The 15,387-nt window shown below is 30.2% G+C and overlaps 2 protein-coding genes and 1 non-coding gene across 3 annotated transcripts; 1 reads left to right on the forward strand and 2 right to left on the reverse strand.

Moving 5' to 3' along the window:
- Window positions 1-1,283: 1,283 nt before the first annotated feature.
- Window positions 1,284-9,875, reverse strand: LOC117211796 (importin-5). The gene is made up of 14 exons (XM_033456016.1): window positions 9,730-9,875; window positions 8,576-8,725; window positions 7,475-7,701; window positions 7,290-7,386; window positions 6,394-6,959; window positions 5,970-6,078; window positions 5,363-5,662; window positions 5,104-5,286; window positions 4,867-4,993; window positions 4,397-4,759; window positions 4,056-4,309; window positions 3,458-3,978; window positions 3,153-3,372; window positions 1,284-3,061 (listed from the first exon to the last, which is right to left on the reverse strand). The coding sequence occupies exons 1-14, from the start codon at window positions 9,808-9,810 to the stop codon at window positions 2,966-2,968; spliced, it is 3,294 nt and encodes a 1,097-aa protein (XP_033311907.1). The 5' UTR covers window positions 9,811-9,875; the 3' UTR covers window positions 1,284-2,965.
- Window positions 7,096-7,223, reverse strand: LOC117211819. The gene has a single exon (XR_004488354.1).
- A 2,042-nt stretch (window positions 9,876-11,917) lies between the features above and the next one.
- Window positions 11,918-14,435, forward strand: LOC117211787 (fatty acyl-CoA reductase wat-like). The gene is made up of 5 exons (XM_033456002.1): window positions 11,918-12,157; window positions 12,483-13,002; window positions 13,103-13,298; window positions 13,419-13,661; window positions 14,054-14,435. Exons 1-5 carry the CDS (start codon window positions 11,918-11,920, stop codon window positions 14,406-14,408), a joined length of 1,554 nt encoding a protein of 517 aa, XP_033311893.1. The 3' UTR covers window positions 14,409-14,435.
- Window positions 14,436-15,387: the final 952 nt, after the last annotated feature.

Consider the following 15,387-nt stretch of genomic DNA (forward strand, 5'->3'; position numbering starts at 1 on the left):
AGTTATAATTTTGAATTGATATCTTATAATTGAAATGCTTATTTATATTATACATACGTAAATATATAGTTCATGAACACATATGTAAATGATACAAATTAAAATAACGAAAATTTCCACGTATCGAATAATGAATAAATTTGTTGTAAATTCATTGTATTCATCGTTTATTTTTTGATAAAATCAAATATTTAAAAATAATATTCTGTTCCCTTCGTTTTATTTCATAGTCTAATGTTTCTTTATATAGTAATGATTGATTCATATACGTATATAGTATATACATATATAATGATAATTGTTTTACATACGTATATACAAAACTTTTGCGTAATGTAATCAAAAAATTAAAGATTTAATTGTATTTATCATTATCGCATGTATTTTATAAACTCCTAATTTTTTAGTTATTGAATTTAATAAAATTTTCTGTCATGCAATGTTTATAACATGTCCAATATATAACATCAGTCGAAATATATCAGCCCTGAAAAATTTTGTCACTCAAATACTATTTATGAGTGATTTATTACATAAGCGGAACATTGTAGATGAAATATTTGGAAGAGATTGAAGTAATAGACGTAGTATCTAAATTCTGATAAAATCGTAAGGGAAAATTACTCAGTAATTAGATCATGTATATATATATATATGTATTACTTACATTTGATTATTTTACGTCCGAAGTAATTTCCAAAGACATATTTGAAGTTTTCGTTTAGCTTTATATATGTATCATAATAATTATTAAATACCATATAATAAAATGTTTCATATAAAAAAACATGGAATATATTTTGTTTATTTACTTTTAGTACATTTATATATAAACAGAAAGGTATTTAATTAAATAGATATTTTTTAATGAAAATAAATTAACGTTATCACCGTTTTCATTTCTATGTATGATATTATATAATACGTATCTAGATTTAAATTTGATTTTTTATATTGCTAATAATAATCTTATACTTTAGAGTATAAATTATATATGTATAAAATTTAGGCAATGATTTGATTATGTTTTTTTCTGTTAACATAAATCAAATGTAATGTAATGTAATGATGATTATCATTTACGATTTATTTTCACACAATATTATTTTTCACATTGTAAAAATTTCATTTCTATTTCTTATAAAATACATGATTTGAAAGGTAAAGCAAAACAATCAATTAAAAAGCTGAGATTTATTTTAATGAATAATAACTTTAAAATAATCTCTATATAATTATAAGAATTATAATTTTACTTTTTTCATACCGATTTTGCTTCCACATTTTTTTTGTCACAATATGTCGCATAAACAGTCCTTCAATAATTCTTAATGAAATGTTTACAATCGCACATTGCTTGTATCTATTTCACAAGGTCTTTACGTTGGTCTTCATGAAATAATTAATAAGGCAGTGCCTACCAATCATCAATAATTACATTTACGTAATTCAACTTTACGTACTTAGTTTTAATATTCATATACTTTGATTTGTATATATATATATATATATATATATATACAAATAAATGTCCGACCATTCTATTCTCTTATATACCGTAATAAAAGAAATTTTGGAGGAATTTTGTTGAAACTAGTCGCAGATTTTACTTGGAATATATTTTCCATTGCAAATCTGCATGCAATAGTAAATACCATGACAATTATTGTGTACAAATAAATAGCAACGAGAACAGGAAATTGTAACATTACTCCACTCAATCATTTTTTTTCTTTTTTTTTTACACCACTGTTCTTAATTCACATTGTCATTACACAATAACTGAAAGAAACGTAATGCCCAGCATTCATTCCTTTGAACTTGCTTTAGTAATATGTCTTGATTTCATCGTCATCTTTTATTTCTAAATGATGCGATAATAAACTGTAAAATTACAGCTAAATAAGCGTAACAAATCGATGTAAATTAGCTGTAAAGTTACAAGATCAAATATGTTTTATGTTAAACTAAAACTTATTTAAATTTATTAAAATTTATCATTCTAATACAATCCATTGAATTAGAATTTAGCAAATAATTATACTAAAACATAAAACATCTTAGAGCAGTTCATTACGTTTCATTTAAAGGCATTCGTATACAGTTCCGTATAACTTCAACGCTGTAATATTATCGATATCATTATTAAATAACATTTACTGTACCTAAATTTAATAATAAAAATACCTAAATCACAATATATTACGCCATCATTTGATGGCAATGAGTTGGTGTTTTTCCAGTCTATTTTTCGCATTTTTATTATTCTGCCAAAAAAGTAGTTTCAGAACGAGAATAATTGGGACGAAGAGATCGCAATGACAAAAGTGTTAATTTTTCGATACTCGTAGAATAAAAATGGAGTTAATGATTACAGATACTATGCAATTTACAAAGCATTAAGAAAAAGAATAAAAGCAAAAAAACAGAGAAAAAGATTATAGCATCGCTCGGCTCGCAATGGCGGGAAATGTAATTTTGTTCTAATCTTTTTATATTAAAAATAAATTCATATCCGTTTGTTACTTAATTGTGTTATTTTTATGAAGTAAACAAAGATAATTAATATAAAAAGTTTCGTCAGTGCGAACTCACTTGTGTGATTTAATGAATTTTATATTGTTAGATTTATATGTAACGCATCACACTTTATCAAGTAATAACAAGTACAAGTTTTCTTGTATGTAATTTGCAATAATTCCAAATAGTACGAAATTATTGTAGTAGAAACTATTGTATTTACTAGTGAAATACAGTCAACAAATATATGAGTGATATCAAATAGTTACATACAATTGTTTTTCTTCATAATTAGGCTGGCGAAATTGTTCCATAGGTATAATGTAGCTACCTAAAATCTGTGATTTCTCCACAAACTTTATTAAAGCAAATGTCTGTGTGTTTTTTGTTTTGTTTTGTTTTGTTTTATATTAAAGTGTTATGGTTGGAGAATAAAAGCAAATGGCTAATTAGTAGGCTGTGCACGAAGTGCCTCATGCAATGCTTGTTGTTGATCTGCAGTTAATGCATTTATGCATGCCTGGAACATAGACTCGTTGTTCTGAAACAAAAAATAGATTTTTTAGAATGTAAATATGTTACATTAAAAAATGTATCTTGTATAATATTCTTCATGTTGCATTTGCTTATACCTGTATTTGCCTAACAATACTAAGAATTCTACCCATAACAGGATTATCTGTCGATACAACATTTTGGCAAAATGCTTCTGCAAAGAAACTTATTAACCGAGGTAAGTTTGCATTATTTGGTCCTAAAACTATTACATGGTTTGCTTCGATTAAATCACATAAATATCCATAAACATGGGGTGCTTCATCTCTGTCTTCTACCACTGGTAGCCAAGAGACCCTGTAGTGATACATAAGAGATTTAGAAATATTTGATTAATTACGCGTAATATTTATAAATTATCATATGAAAATCAAAACCTTACCAATAAGGTAGTATTTCGTCAACATTGATTGCTTTATTATTATATTTAAGAATTTTTGTAACTGCAGATATAGCATTTTCAGTAGGATTGACATTTTCAGGTGATCTTGATTCTGGATCGTTTATAACATCCATTAACCTAGGCAAAGCCTCTGCGCATGCTTGAGCGAACGCTTCTCCTCCGTACTGCCCTAAAATGCCACAACCATAAGCTGCTGCTTGTCTTACTTCTGCTGATTTATCGGATACGTATTGTATCATTGGTCGTAAGAAGTATTCTTGATATTTTGCACATTCGGGTCCGGCAAATTCTATTATATCGTCAAATACACATAAAGCCCATTGATGATCTGACCAAGGTCTTTCGGGGCTTAACAATTTAACAAAATGTCCACAAATTTGATCAAAGTAAGGGAAGAATGATGACGTATGAGTAGTAAACAATGCGTGTAAAATGTCTGCTATTTTGCTTAGAGTATATACATCTTCACTGTCTTCATCAGCAAGCTGTTCTTCAACAACCTATAATGTGAATATAAACTTCAAGCTATTGACATCAACAGTTAAATTTTATATTAAATCTTTATACAAAGCCTTACTTCATCGTAATCTTCATCTTTACGTTTCTCCAATCTAGCTACTGCTCTTTCAAAATGTTTATTAAGTAATTTATCTAATATACGTAACAATTCAGCCATGGGTTGTGCTCCTAAACAACCGGCACCGAGGGTTTCGATACATTTAGCCAACGAATATAATATTTCTAGCAGAACTTCAGGTTCAGGTTCTGTATCAATTGCTTTCAAGAGGTCGGGACAGATATACGCCCACATCCCTTCAAGATATTGTGGACCTGTAATTCAGTTATTACTCGTAGTTATAATACAAAGAATGAATTATAATGTGAGCAATTAATTATTTTGGACAATTATTAATTAACCTTTTATTTTTGCACAATCTAGAAGATATGGTAAACTTGCAGCAGCTGCTGTTCGAACACCATCATGAAAATAAAATTTCAACAGAGGAACCATTAGCCGTACTACTTCCTCTGCATAATCTGCAAAACCTTCCTTTAATTCACGTGCATAGCAAACTAACATTTCGCAGGCGGAAGCTTTGTCTTCTAAGCCAGCAGTTTTAATTCCGAAGTTTTGTTGTTCACCAAGAGAGATGAATTCCCAATCAACATCTTCTAGACCTTCCATATCTTCGTTATCTAGTACAGCTACTTCAGGTTTCATAGCTGCTGTACGTAAAACTGGACCCATTACCAATGGTAAATATTGCTCAAATTGTTTACCTAAAGAAATTAATTTTTACTATTTAAATATATCTTAACATACTAAGATCAACATTTTACCAGTTCAGATAGAAGTTTAATAAAATATAAAAGCTTAAACTTCATACCAAGAATTTTGCAAATTCGAGCCCACGCAGATATTAAATAACTAGTTTGTGGATCATCATCTGGAAGATCTCCTTCTGAATGTGTTTTTAATAACATATCCATAACTTCACTAGCGTCTGCAATAAACTATAAAACCATAAAAGGTTTAGTTATATAACAATTTTATAAAAAAGTAACATTAAAATATTTTATTATAATTTGTCAATAGATTTAATATTATATCATATTTATTATACCTTTTCAGGTCCTACTGCAAGTCCTATAAGACTCACACATTCAATGGTTTTACCACGTAACATTTTATGTTCTTGTTGATTAGCATTTTGAATAATGTATTTTAGACATGGCATTAATCTATCATAATATGTTACAAACTGTTCTTCACATGTATCAGCAACAGATGCTATAGTTGTAACTACCTATAAGGAAAATAATAATAGTTTACATTTATACATGCACTATTCTAATTTGACTATATATAATCAATATGCTTACTTGTTCAAGGACAAGTTTAGTGCCTTTCTCAACTAACTCTTGAAATTTAGCAGTAAGAATCGACTCCAATTTAGCCATAATAGCATCTAAATATGGTGTTAATATATTTTTTGGGCAATCTTCACTGAAGTTTACGAGGGCTGCACCGGCATGAGCCTGAACTCTTGGATTCGCATTATCATCCAACACCATTAATAATCCAGGAATGACTTTGTCATGAAATTTTTTTTCGAATACAGGTGCAAAATCAGTTGACATTTGACCTACTGCATTACAAGCTGCGTATCTTACACGAGGATGCTAGAAAAAGTATGTAATCAATAAACAAGAAAGGGTGATCTCGTGCAATAGATAAACATGATGTATACGTATTACATATGGAGTGTGTGTTGCATGACTATGGTTATTTAATAATAAATAACCAACTCTCTCCCGAGAACTTCGAAGGAAGTATATTAATAAACATACTGTCAGAACGACAATGTATAAATACCAAATCCTTCGTTGTACTCTACCATGAACGTAACGCTATTATATTTATGTCCTAAATATAACTGCTGACTCGATTCATGGCGTTTAAAAAGGATTTCATTATGACCAAACTTACAGGATCTTGTAAATATTGTATAACTCCATCCATGATTTGAGGTAATATTACTTCCATTTGTTTATGACAACCTTCACCAACAGCTGATATTGCCATAAGAGCAGCATGCCTACGAAATAAATTTTTGGTAACATTTATTACTATAATTTCATAAGCTATACTTAGTAGATTTTTGAAAATATAAATGTTTGTTCCATGCCTATGACAGTAATATTGAAACATTACTATCAACTCTCTTATTTAAGAACACCCATCGAGAATCTCGAACTTCATATATCAAAACGATAGACAAAATTGAGAATAATCCCGATGATTGCTCTATCACAGATGTAACGCAATTATATGCACGAAATACACAATTGCTGACTATTCTGTGATAATTACAAGTATTGAAATTAAATCAAAATATTTTTAAAATATTTACCTATACTTCCAGTCACTGTTATTTAACATCGACGGAATATTCTGTACAATTTGTGGCAACATAGTTTTACCACCTAAACCACATGCTAATCTGTCTAAAGCACTTTCAGCAACGACATTATTACTGTCATTGTCATCTTCAACAATTTCATCCGAAAAACTCCATTTTTCATCTTCTTGTATATCTGTCATCATTTTTAGCACCAATGGTACTAGAGACGCAATATATTTTCCACCAACTTTACGTACCATTGCAGGAGCAGTTTCTGCAAGTGTAACTAATACTTCCAATGCTAATTGTCTCCATGAATCAATCATATCATCATTTGAAAATATCTTCATACACATTTCCATTATAGTCTCTAATTGTAATCTCAAAAATTTGGGTGTTGATTCCGCTAAATCGATCAAAACTTTTAAAAGAGCATCATCTGTTTGTTTTTCTACCGATTGAGCAATTACTTGTACAATTGCTGGTAGTAATTCTGAGAAATGATTCTGTATATTGTCTTCTTTATCATGAAGAACGATAAAGGCTCCAATTGCTCTTACTGCTTGAAATCTGACCTATAGTAAATATCATCGATTATTATACCATTGAAATAAAATTTATGAAATAAAAGATATTGTGATTCTATGTAATAACATATGAATTAATAAAAAATGATACAGATAATATAGAGTAAACAAAATTTCAGTTAATTTTTGTATGCCCCGTATCTGTCTGTAAATTAAAACTTAACAAGTTACAGTCATCAGAAGGCAATCTTCTTATAGGAAGAAATTATGACGAGGAACTTAGCTATTTGTATCCTGTGTATCATTCTTCCATATGAAATGTTGAAAATATAAAATGAATTTACATCTACATGCAGAAAAAAATATGTTTTACATTACCTCATAATTTGCAGAGTCCATGATAGATTGCTGCAACATTTGTTTAATAAGATCAAGGTAATTAGCTTGTTGATTTCCAAATACACCAGGGACGGATCTATATATTTGAAATATGTATGATTTATATTATACAAATTATAATCTAAAATGGCATTATTTTTACGGTACAAATACGATAAACTTACGTGAACATTCGAAGAGCATTTTCTTTCAATGCTGGTATAGGACTATTTGCACATTGGAATAAGAACTGCAGAAATTCTGGCCACTGATTATTACCATCTTCATCAATTAAATTTCGTGCAACTTCAGCTGCAACTTCGCAAACTTTACGTCGAATAGTCTCAGTCTGTTCACTTTGAACAGATAATAAAATTTGCTCTCTTAATTGAGCTTGTGCTTCTGGTGGAATCTAGGCAAAAATATATTTATATAACAACTGTATTTCCACAAGTACACAAAGACGCTGATGTTATATACATTATGAAAAGTAAATTGTATACTATATGACACGTGTGTAACTAATTATTGGAATACTTCATGCAAAATATTTCTGATGTTTATTATAATAATAAGTTTAAAGCTAATATTATAAATTGTCCGTTATTTGATGTTTTAAATTTAATCTATGTCCTAGCAATGGACATATTTTATGCAAATCAATGTATATTTTGTAATGAAATTAGCTGCAATTTTGATAAGTTGTTGGGACATTTATTCAAACAAACATAGATTAAATCTGAAAGACATACATAGAAACTTCAATATCTTTCGTTAGGAGAACTAGAACTTAAAAGTTATAAGATATTTTAAGGCTGTATTGTTTTATTTAAACTATATTTTTCAAGTTTTATACACATGTAGTAAACATCTAAAAATTATTTTATTAGGTACTTTTAACACATTCTGTTTAGTACTTGTTAAATGCTCCATTATATATATAATATATATATATGTATATATATATTATATTTTATACAAATAATATCGATTTAATAAGTGAAGTAGGTTTATAGTTCATGACGTACAATAGGTCACTTTATTATTGGCAGTAGTTGCTGGCATAAACTACAGAAAGTATTATATGATTAGAAATTATTTTAGTCAACAATTTGCTATATGTGACAGTAGTAAGAGTAGAACAATATCTCATACATTCATATAAAAATGTAAAAAATGTATTTATTCCAAATAAAAAAATTTTGTTTTAAATGTAACAAGCCTTCTTCCATTTTCATAAAAGATAAATATTCTATTTAAAATAAATACAAGAAAGGCATAATTACTTTAGGATAAAAATCCATAAATTCAGAAGCAAATAGTCGACGTAGCAAGACGGCAGCCATAGCACGCATTTCTTCTGTAAGGGTGGCATTGCACAAGGAGCTTAAAAGAAATGTCACCTTACTATCCACTGGGAGGTTGTTGTATGCCTCCTATAATATGAAATATATATACATATAGGTATGTATACACATTTATTACATAATCTAATTTGTCACAAATAGACTTTTCGGCTTTAAAAAGGAAAAGATAACTTATTATATTAATAAAATATTCATTCATGTTTAATAATTACTGCTGCATTTATAACTTAATGTTAATGAGAAATTACGGTAGTTATTTAGTGACCTATGCTATATACGTTAATAGTTAATAATTACCAAGAAAAAAACTTTAAAGAAAAAGAAGCACATGGTGCCTGATAATGACACGTTTTTTTAATGTTCTACTATATACACGTGTGCTAAATACACAATAAGAAAATTGGAAATATTATAATTTACTTTTAGTAACTATCTTAATATAGCTATAAATGCATGAAAGATTAAGAACGTTCGTCTGAAAGAAGGTATTTCTTCATGATTCAAACAGGTCCAGAAATGCCGGAATTCCAGTAGAAAATGAACGCGTGTAGGCGGGAAAGCGAAATATAGAAATTATGAATCCTTCTAGGTAATTGAGCTATATATTACATGTTATTTAGTTTCAAATTAGACTGTTTTGTTTCCTAGTATTATAACAAAATTATATAAACATTGTGAAAAATCGTAAAAAACTTTGGTTAAAACGTGCATTCGTATCACGTTGAAAGTGACACGGACCTACGTAAAAGGTTCGAGGGGTGCATGCTACCGCGCGACACCATTTTGGATTTTATTAGGTTGTTCTAAACACTTGTCAGTATTCACTACAGTTACTAATCGTATCTACCACGCAACTGTTTGTATTAATGCTACATAAAAGTATTTTATAATAAAATCCAAAATAAAACAGTGATTTAACAGCAATGACCATCGAACTGCATCCACATGCAGATTCTGACAACACGTTGGCAACGTGCTCGAGAAACGAAGTATCCCGTTTTCTAGTATTTACGTTTTTCGGCAAATTGATATACGTAAAATACGCGTATGAAAATTAGGAAGTATATACGCACCTCTGCTTGTTTTCTGGTATCATTATCCGTGCTAAGAAGTGTGTTTAAAAGCTGTTGAAGCTGATCAAGGTCTGCCGCCATTGTCGCCGAACGAATGAAGTTACAGCGCACACTCGTAAGAGTTGATCGTCAATTAATGTTACCAAACTAAATTACTAAAATATTCCCAAATGTTTGCTGCCAACTTCACCATTTTTTTTCTAATTGAAGATACTGTGGCTAACTAGATTTTATGTTACTAGAATCAGTTCTTTTAGAAAAGAACGAATTTTGATTGTTTGAAAATATTACTAAATTGAATCTAAAATCATGATTTCAGAATATTTACAAAATTTCTATGTAAAACATTAAATAATATTTTACATTGTACATTATTTACATTGGATATCCTAACGATAGAAATGTGATGTACAAATTAAGATATTGTACAATTAAGTTATTTTGTTCAATAGATGTTTTCGTGTCAAGTAAGTCAAGAAAAGAAATATACTATTATAACAAAATAGAAAAAAATAAATACGGAACCAAAATGTTGCAATACGTATAAAGTTCATTAGGATGAATTTATTTTTATTTCTTTATTCTAATAACTAATGTGATAAAACCTTTTTTTTTAGAAAACAGGTCATACAATTTTTGATACGAGATAATTGCCTACTCGTATCTGCTTTCGTGTAATAACGAAACTGTTTGCAAATTTTGCAAACATTTATGCAATTAGGTCGATTTAAGAGGAGAGAAAAATAACGTGAAGGTAAGAACAAGTTTAATATTTTGTATAATGTGTAACAGATCAGATTTCGTGAAAGATTGCAGGACATTCAACAAGAAATGTATTTTTTAACAAATTATTGGCATCTATCGTGTTATATGTCTTTTATATACGTTTTTAGAGGAAGTACATCGTTCATAAAATTATCTCGGTATTCTCGCTTTAATTATGATCCGTCTTTATTTCTAAACATTTCAAGTAGTAATTTAAGCTATGAAGAAAAATAAGAAAAATGTGTGCGAGCCAATATTTTTTGCAACTAAAATATATATTTAATCGAGTTATTGTTAGTCAATGCGAACTTTGGTTTCTGCAAAGTTGATTAAAATCAGATTAAATCAGTTTGATGACTATGTACAGCTAACACTTATTATTCAGTTGTTATAGTTCAATAGTTCATGGTTGCAGAAACATAATGCCATCAGAAAAATTGTGGAAGAGAAGAAATAACGGAAGAACAACGAGAAATAAACAGAGCACCAAGCCAGATATGAAAATTAACATTTATTTCATAAATATTAAGGACGGGAAACATGAATCGACGTTTTTATTTTATAAACATTATGTTTGAAAAAACTAATCGGGGATTATGGTGAAATATATTTCACGGCGTACCGTTCGTAATGTGTTAATATAACGATAAGTATAATCATCTGAAATAACTTTTAAACAACTTAAATATTCTGTATGATATCGTACTATATATTAATATAGTATAAATTTTAGCTACTACAGTAGGAATCACAACTACTACAAATAGGAAATGTTTTCATTCTAAATATAATCACGAGATATGTTAACTATGATATTTTAACTTATATATACTATATATATATATATATATATAGTATATACTAGTAATATATATATATAGTATATATAGTATATATATATATATATATATATATATATATATATATATATATATATATATATATATATATATATATATATATATGGTTATATATAACAGTAGATCAGATCACATAATCACGCTACTGCAAGTTTTTTGGAAATGTTTCTTTCAAATCCTTCATTTGAAATGTCGGTATAATGTACGCACGTAATCGAGATACTTAATTTATGATATGCACATCGCAACACTACACATAGCTGTAATTGTTCGGTTTCTGGAAATATATGATTTATTATCATTTTATGGTATTAGAATTGTAAATCACAGTCTATAAAAGATTTGCGAAATTGCTTTATCACTGCATAATCTTTCCACACGTCGGATCCTCGTATATCGTGACCGAACGTAGCTCAATTATTACATCTATTTATTAGTAATTGCTGTTATACAATTCAACTGTATTAGAAGCTGAATAAGTAAATTTAGCATCATTCAGTCAGTGTGACTATATCATCTTTAAAGAAGCCGAAGTGATAAAATTGGTAAGAAAAGAGGAAAAAATGATTAAACGAGAAGGAAATCGACAACTAAGCGAAGAAAAGAAAAATTGCGGAAGTCAGATACGGAGATTTTATGCTGGCAAACAGATACTGCTTACCGGATGCACTGGTTACCTTGGCACCATCATTTTGGAAAAAATCCTGCGCACATGTACTGAAATCAGTAAGATTTACGTTATGATTCGAGAGAAAAAGAACATGGAAGTTAAAGAGCGATTGGAAAAATGCTTTGCAAATAATGTAAGTAGAGTAACTGAGATACAATATCAAAGAACTACAAAGAACTACATGACACTAGACGGTGATAATAATATTGAAGAAAATCATTTAACATTTGTAAAAAAAAAAGTAGCATTCGTTAAAACTACCTGCTTTTCAAGCTGAAGTCCAAAAAGTAACAACTGTTACAATGAAATTATTTAGTGCTAAATTAAAATAGACGAAACACAGGATCTAGTCTGTGGTATAACTTCTACGCGCATGACATTATTAAAAACAATTATAAATAAATCAGCTATATAATTGCAATTACAAAATAATTCATATATCCTCGTACTATTTACAGATATTTGATACATTACGTGAATCAAATTCGAATTTTATGGAAAAGGTCGAGCTGATCTACGGTGATCTACAGGAAAGCGACTTAGGTTTATCGCCAGAAGATCGTCGGCGTTTGCTGGAGAACGTGAATATAATAATTCACAACGCATCGAACGTGCGTTTTGACGCAAAACCGTCCTATATTTTCCGAACAAACGTAATTGGCACGCAAAAGCTATTGGAACTAGCGACGGAGTGCTCTCGCTTGGAGGTATTCGCTTACGTTTCGACCGCATATTCTAATCCTTATAATACAACAACGGAAGAAAAATTTTACCCTCCTCCGGCTGATATGAAGCTGATCAAAGACGTGATAAAAGTCGACGAAGAAACCAAGACTGGACTTTCAGAGGCATCGATACGCGATATCGCAGGAAGCTGGATAAATTTATATCCCTTTAGCAAAGCCACCGCCGAAGATCTGGTCAGGACTTTTGGCATAAGAAAGTCGCTTCCTTGTATAGTGTACAGACCTAGCATCAGTATGTCAATCGCTTTATAGTATTTACACTCCTGCTTAAAAGTATCCCAGAGATTGAGAATATTTAGATTACTTACTAGTATTATTTATATCTTCAATAGTCATAGGTGCGCACAATGAACCAATCGTAGGGTGGATCGGAAATAGGAATGGTCCAATACTTGCGGCAAGGGCAGTACGAGCGGGTTTCCTTAATGTGTTTGAGGTTGATGTGAATGGTTCTAGTCTGGATCTAATTCCGGTTGATATGACGGCTAATGGCCTTTTAGCAGCGATATGGGACTACGTCTTAAATAGGTATTTTATACTATTAAAATGACGCAAAAGATCGATAAGTAAACAGTATTTTTCATTTCTACATAATGAAACATTTAAGATGAAAATGAATATTTCTATTAACCTCTCCTTCTTCTAAAGGGAATCGTCCGAACCACGAGTGTATAATTTTGCAAGTAGCGATTGGAATCCTGTTAAGAACAGTCTGCTGACAAAAACTTTAGTGGCAGATGCACGCAAATATCCATCGTCCGAAATGATCCGCTATCCGTTCATGATATTTGTTAACAATGTCTATATTTTCGCTTTTCTCCTTACATTATTTAATGTTATTCCTGGTTTACTTGTTGACGCGTACTACGTATTTCGATGGAGGAAGCCAGTGTAAGTCCTAACTTCAAATTCCAGTTTCTAGTTTCAGATAAGGACATCTTCCATGTTCGATCATGGTATACTTAATTAGATTATTTGTACACTCGTCCTTTTAAGGCAATACTATTAGATCGTCCGAAAAGATTCTTCCGTTTTATAAGGAAATAATGGATGCACAACATTTTCCGTTTTATATTATTTTATCGAATTACGTATAATCGATTTTGTTCTATCAAAATAAGGATCACAACGTTCGACCGATTAGATTTCATGTTTGTATAAAGATGTATCGTTGTAAAAGACGTGTCTGTAAAAGAAAGACATATTTCGGACAACCTAATATCATCCTAAAATGATACTACTACTACTAATAATAATAATAAATGGTATTTGTTTGCACGTAGGTTTACAAGGCTGATGAAAAAGGCACTTTTAAATTACATAGACGGGAAAAAATTTCTAATACCTGATCGACATATAAAAACAGATAATACGAAGAAGATTTTAGCACGTATGGATGAGACCGATTTAAAAGAATTTCGTTTTGATTTATCAACGATAAACTGGTATAGTTATATAAATAAGAATTACATCATGTTACGAAAACTACTGAACGAACCACCACAGCCGACACCGGCGACAATGAAGAAATATCGATATTTGATGACATTACATTACGTCGTTGTTAGTTTAGCTGTACTTGTTTTCTTCTACTTTCTCTACTCGATAACATGTAACATCTTCTCATTCATAGGATAATAAACACAACACGAGACTTTTGTTAAACATGTCTTCTTATTTTTTTACTTTCGCACGTGCTAAAGTATCGCACACTTTTTCACTGTATTATCGCGAAATAATAATGTTAGACTGGCTAATGACCTTGCACAGTTGATACGATTATAAATAACAATAATGTTAGATATCTGATAAAGTTATAAAATGCATGTTGACGTTAAATATTGGTTAAATTACTCGTCTTTAAAATGGGCAGAAATGGTAATCTTTGAAAACTGCTGGATTAGTAGAGGATTTTAAGGATTGTAAAATATAACGCATAATTATATATAGAATAATACTCTTTATTGTTTTTGATAGTTTTTGTTGTTGTTGTCCATATCGTGCGTTATCCTCTTACTTCTCTTCAGGTTAATCGTTTTTTTGCGCCGCAATTTGTTGTTTGCATTCTTTTTCTGTTGCTGCTGATTCATTGCTGCTCGATATTTTGGTAAAACGGTACGCGATACAACGACACAACTTTTTAAAACAAAATACGAGAAACGAACGAAGAAAAAAGAAAAGATACACAACGTGTCCAACCACTCGAGAACCGTGCAATTCTTCGCATCGTGCACGCGCCGACCACTTAGGACTAGAGTAATTGCGATTCATGCTTCTTTTCTCTTTCCATCACATTATTCCGTTCCTTTTTTCCCTTTGTTCTCATGGTAATTGGCAAGCACGCGTGCAAACTAACGAATCGCGCACGCGGTTTGTATCAAGAATCCTGTTGTCCTTCGTCCTTGCGCTCCGTTTCCCACTAACCGCGTGAAACGCGCAACTATTGCCTCGCTTTCTCTGTTTTCTACTTTGCTTTTATTTTCCCTAAAGCGTGTATGTTTTCTTCTCGCGTTTCCGTTTGTTCGACGTTAGCTCAACTTTCCCTTTTTTTTTTCCTCCCCCTCTTTTTCCCCACGTGTGTTTTCCTTTTTTAATCTAAAATTAAAACGTCTAACGC

The sequence above is a fragment of the Bombus bifarius genome, unplaced genomic scaffold (assembly GCF_011952205.1).
Source record: "Bombus bifarius isolate JDL3187 unplaced genomic scaffold, Bbif_JDL3187 scf7180000008244, whole genome shotgun sequence".
NCBI classification, from domain to species: Eukaryota; Metazoa; Arthropoda; class Insecta; order Hymenoptera; family Apidae; genus Bombus; species Bombus bifarius.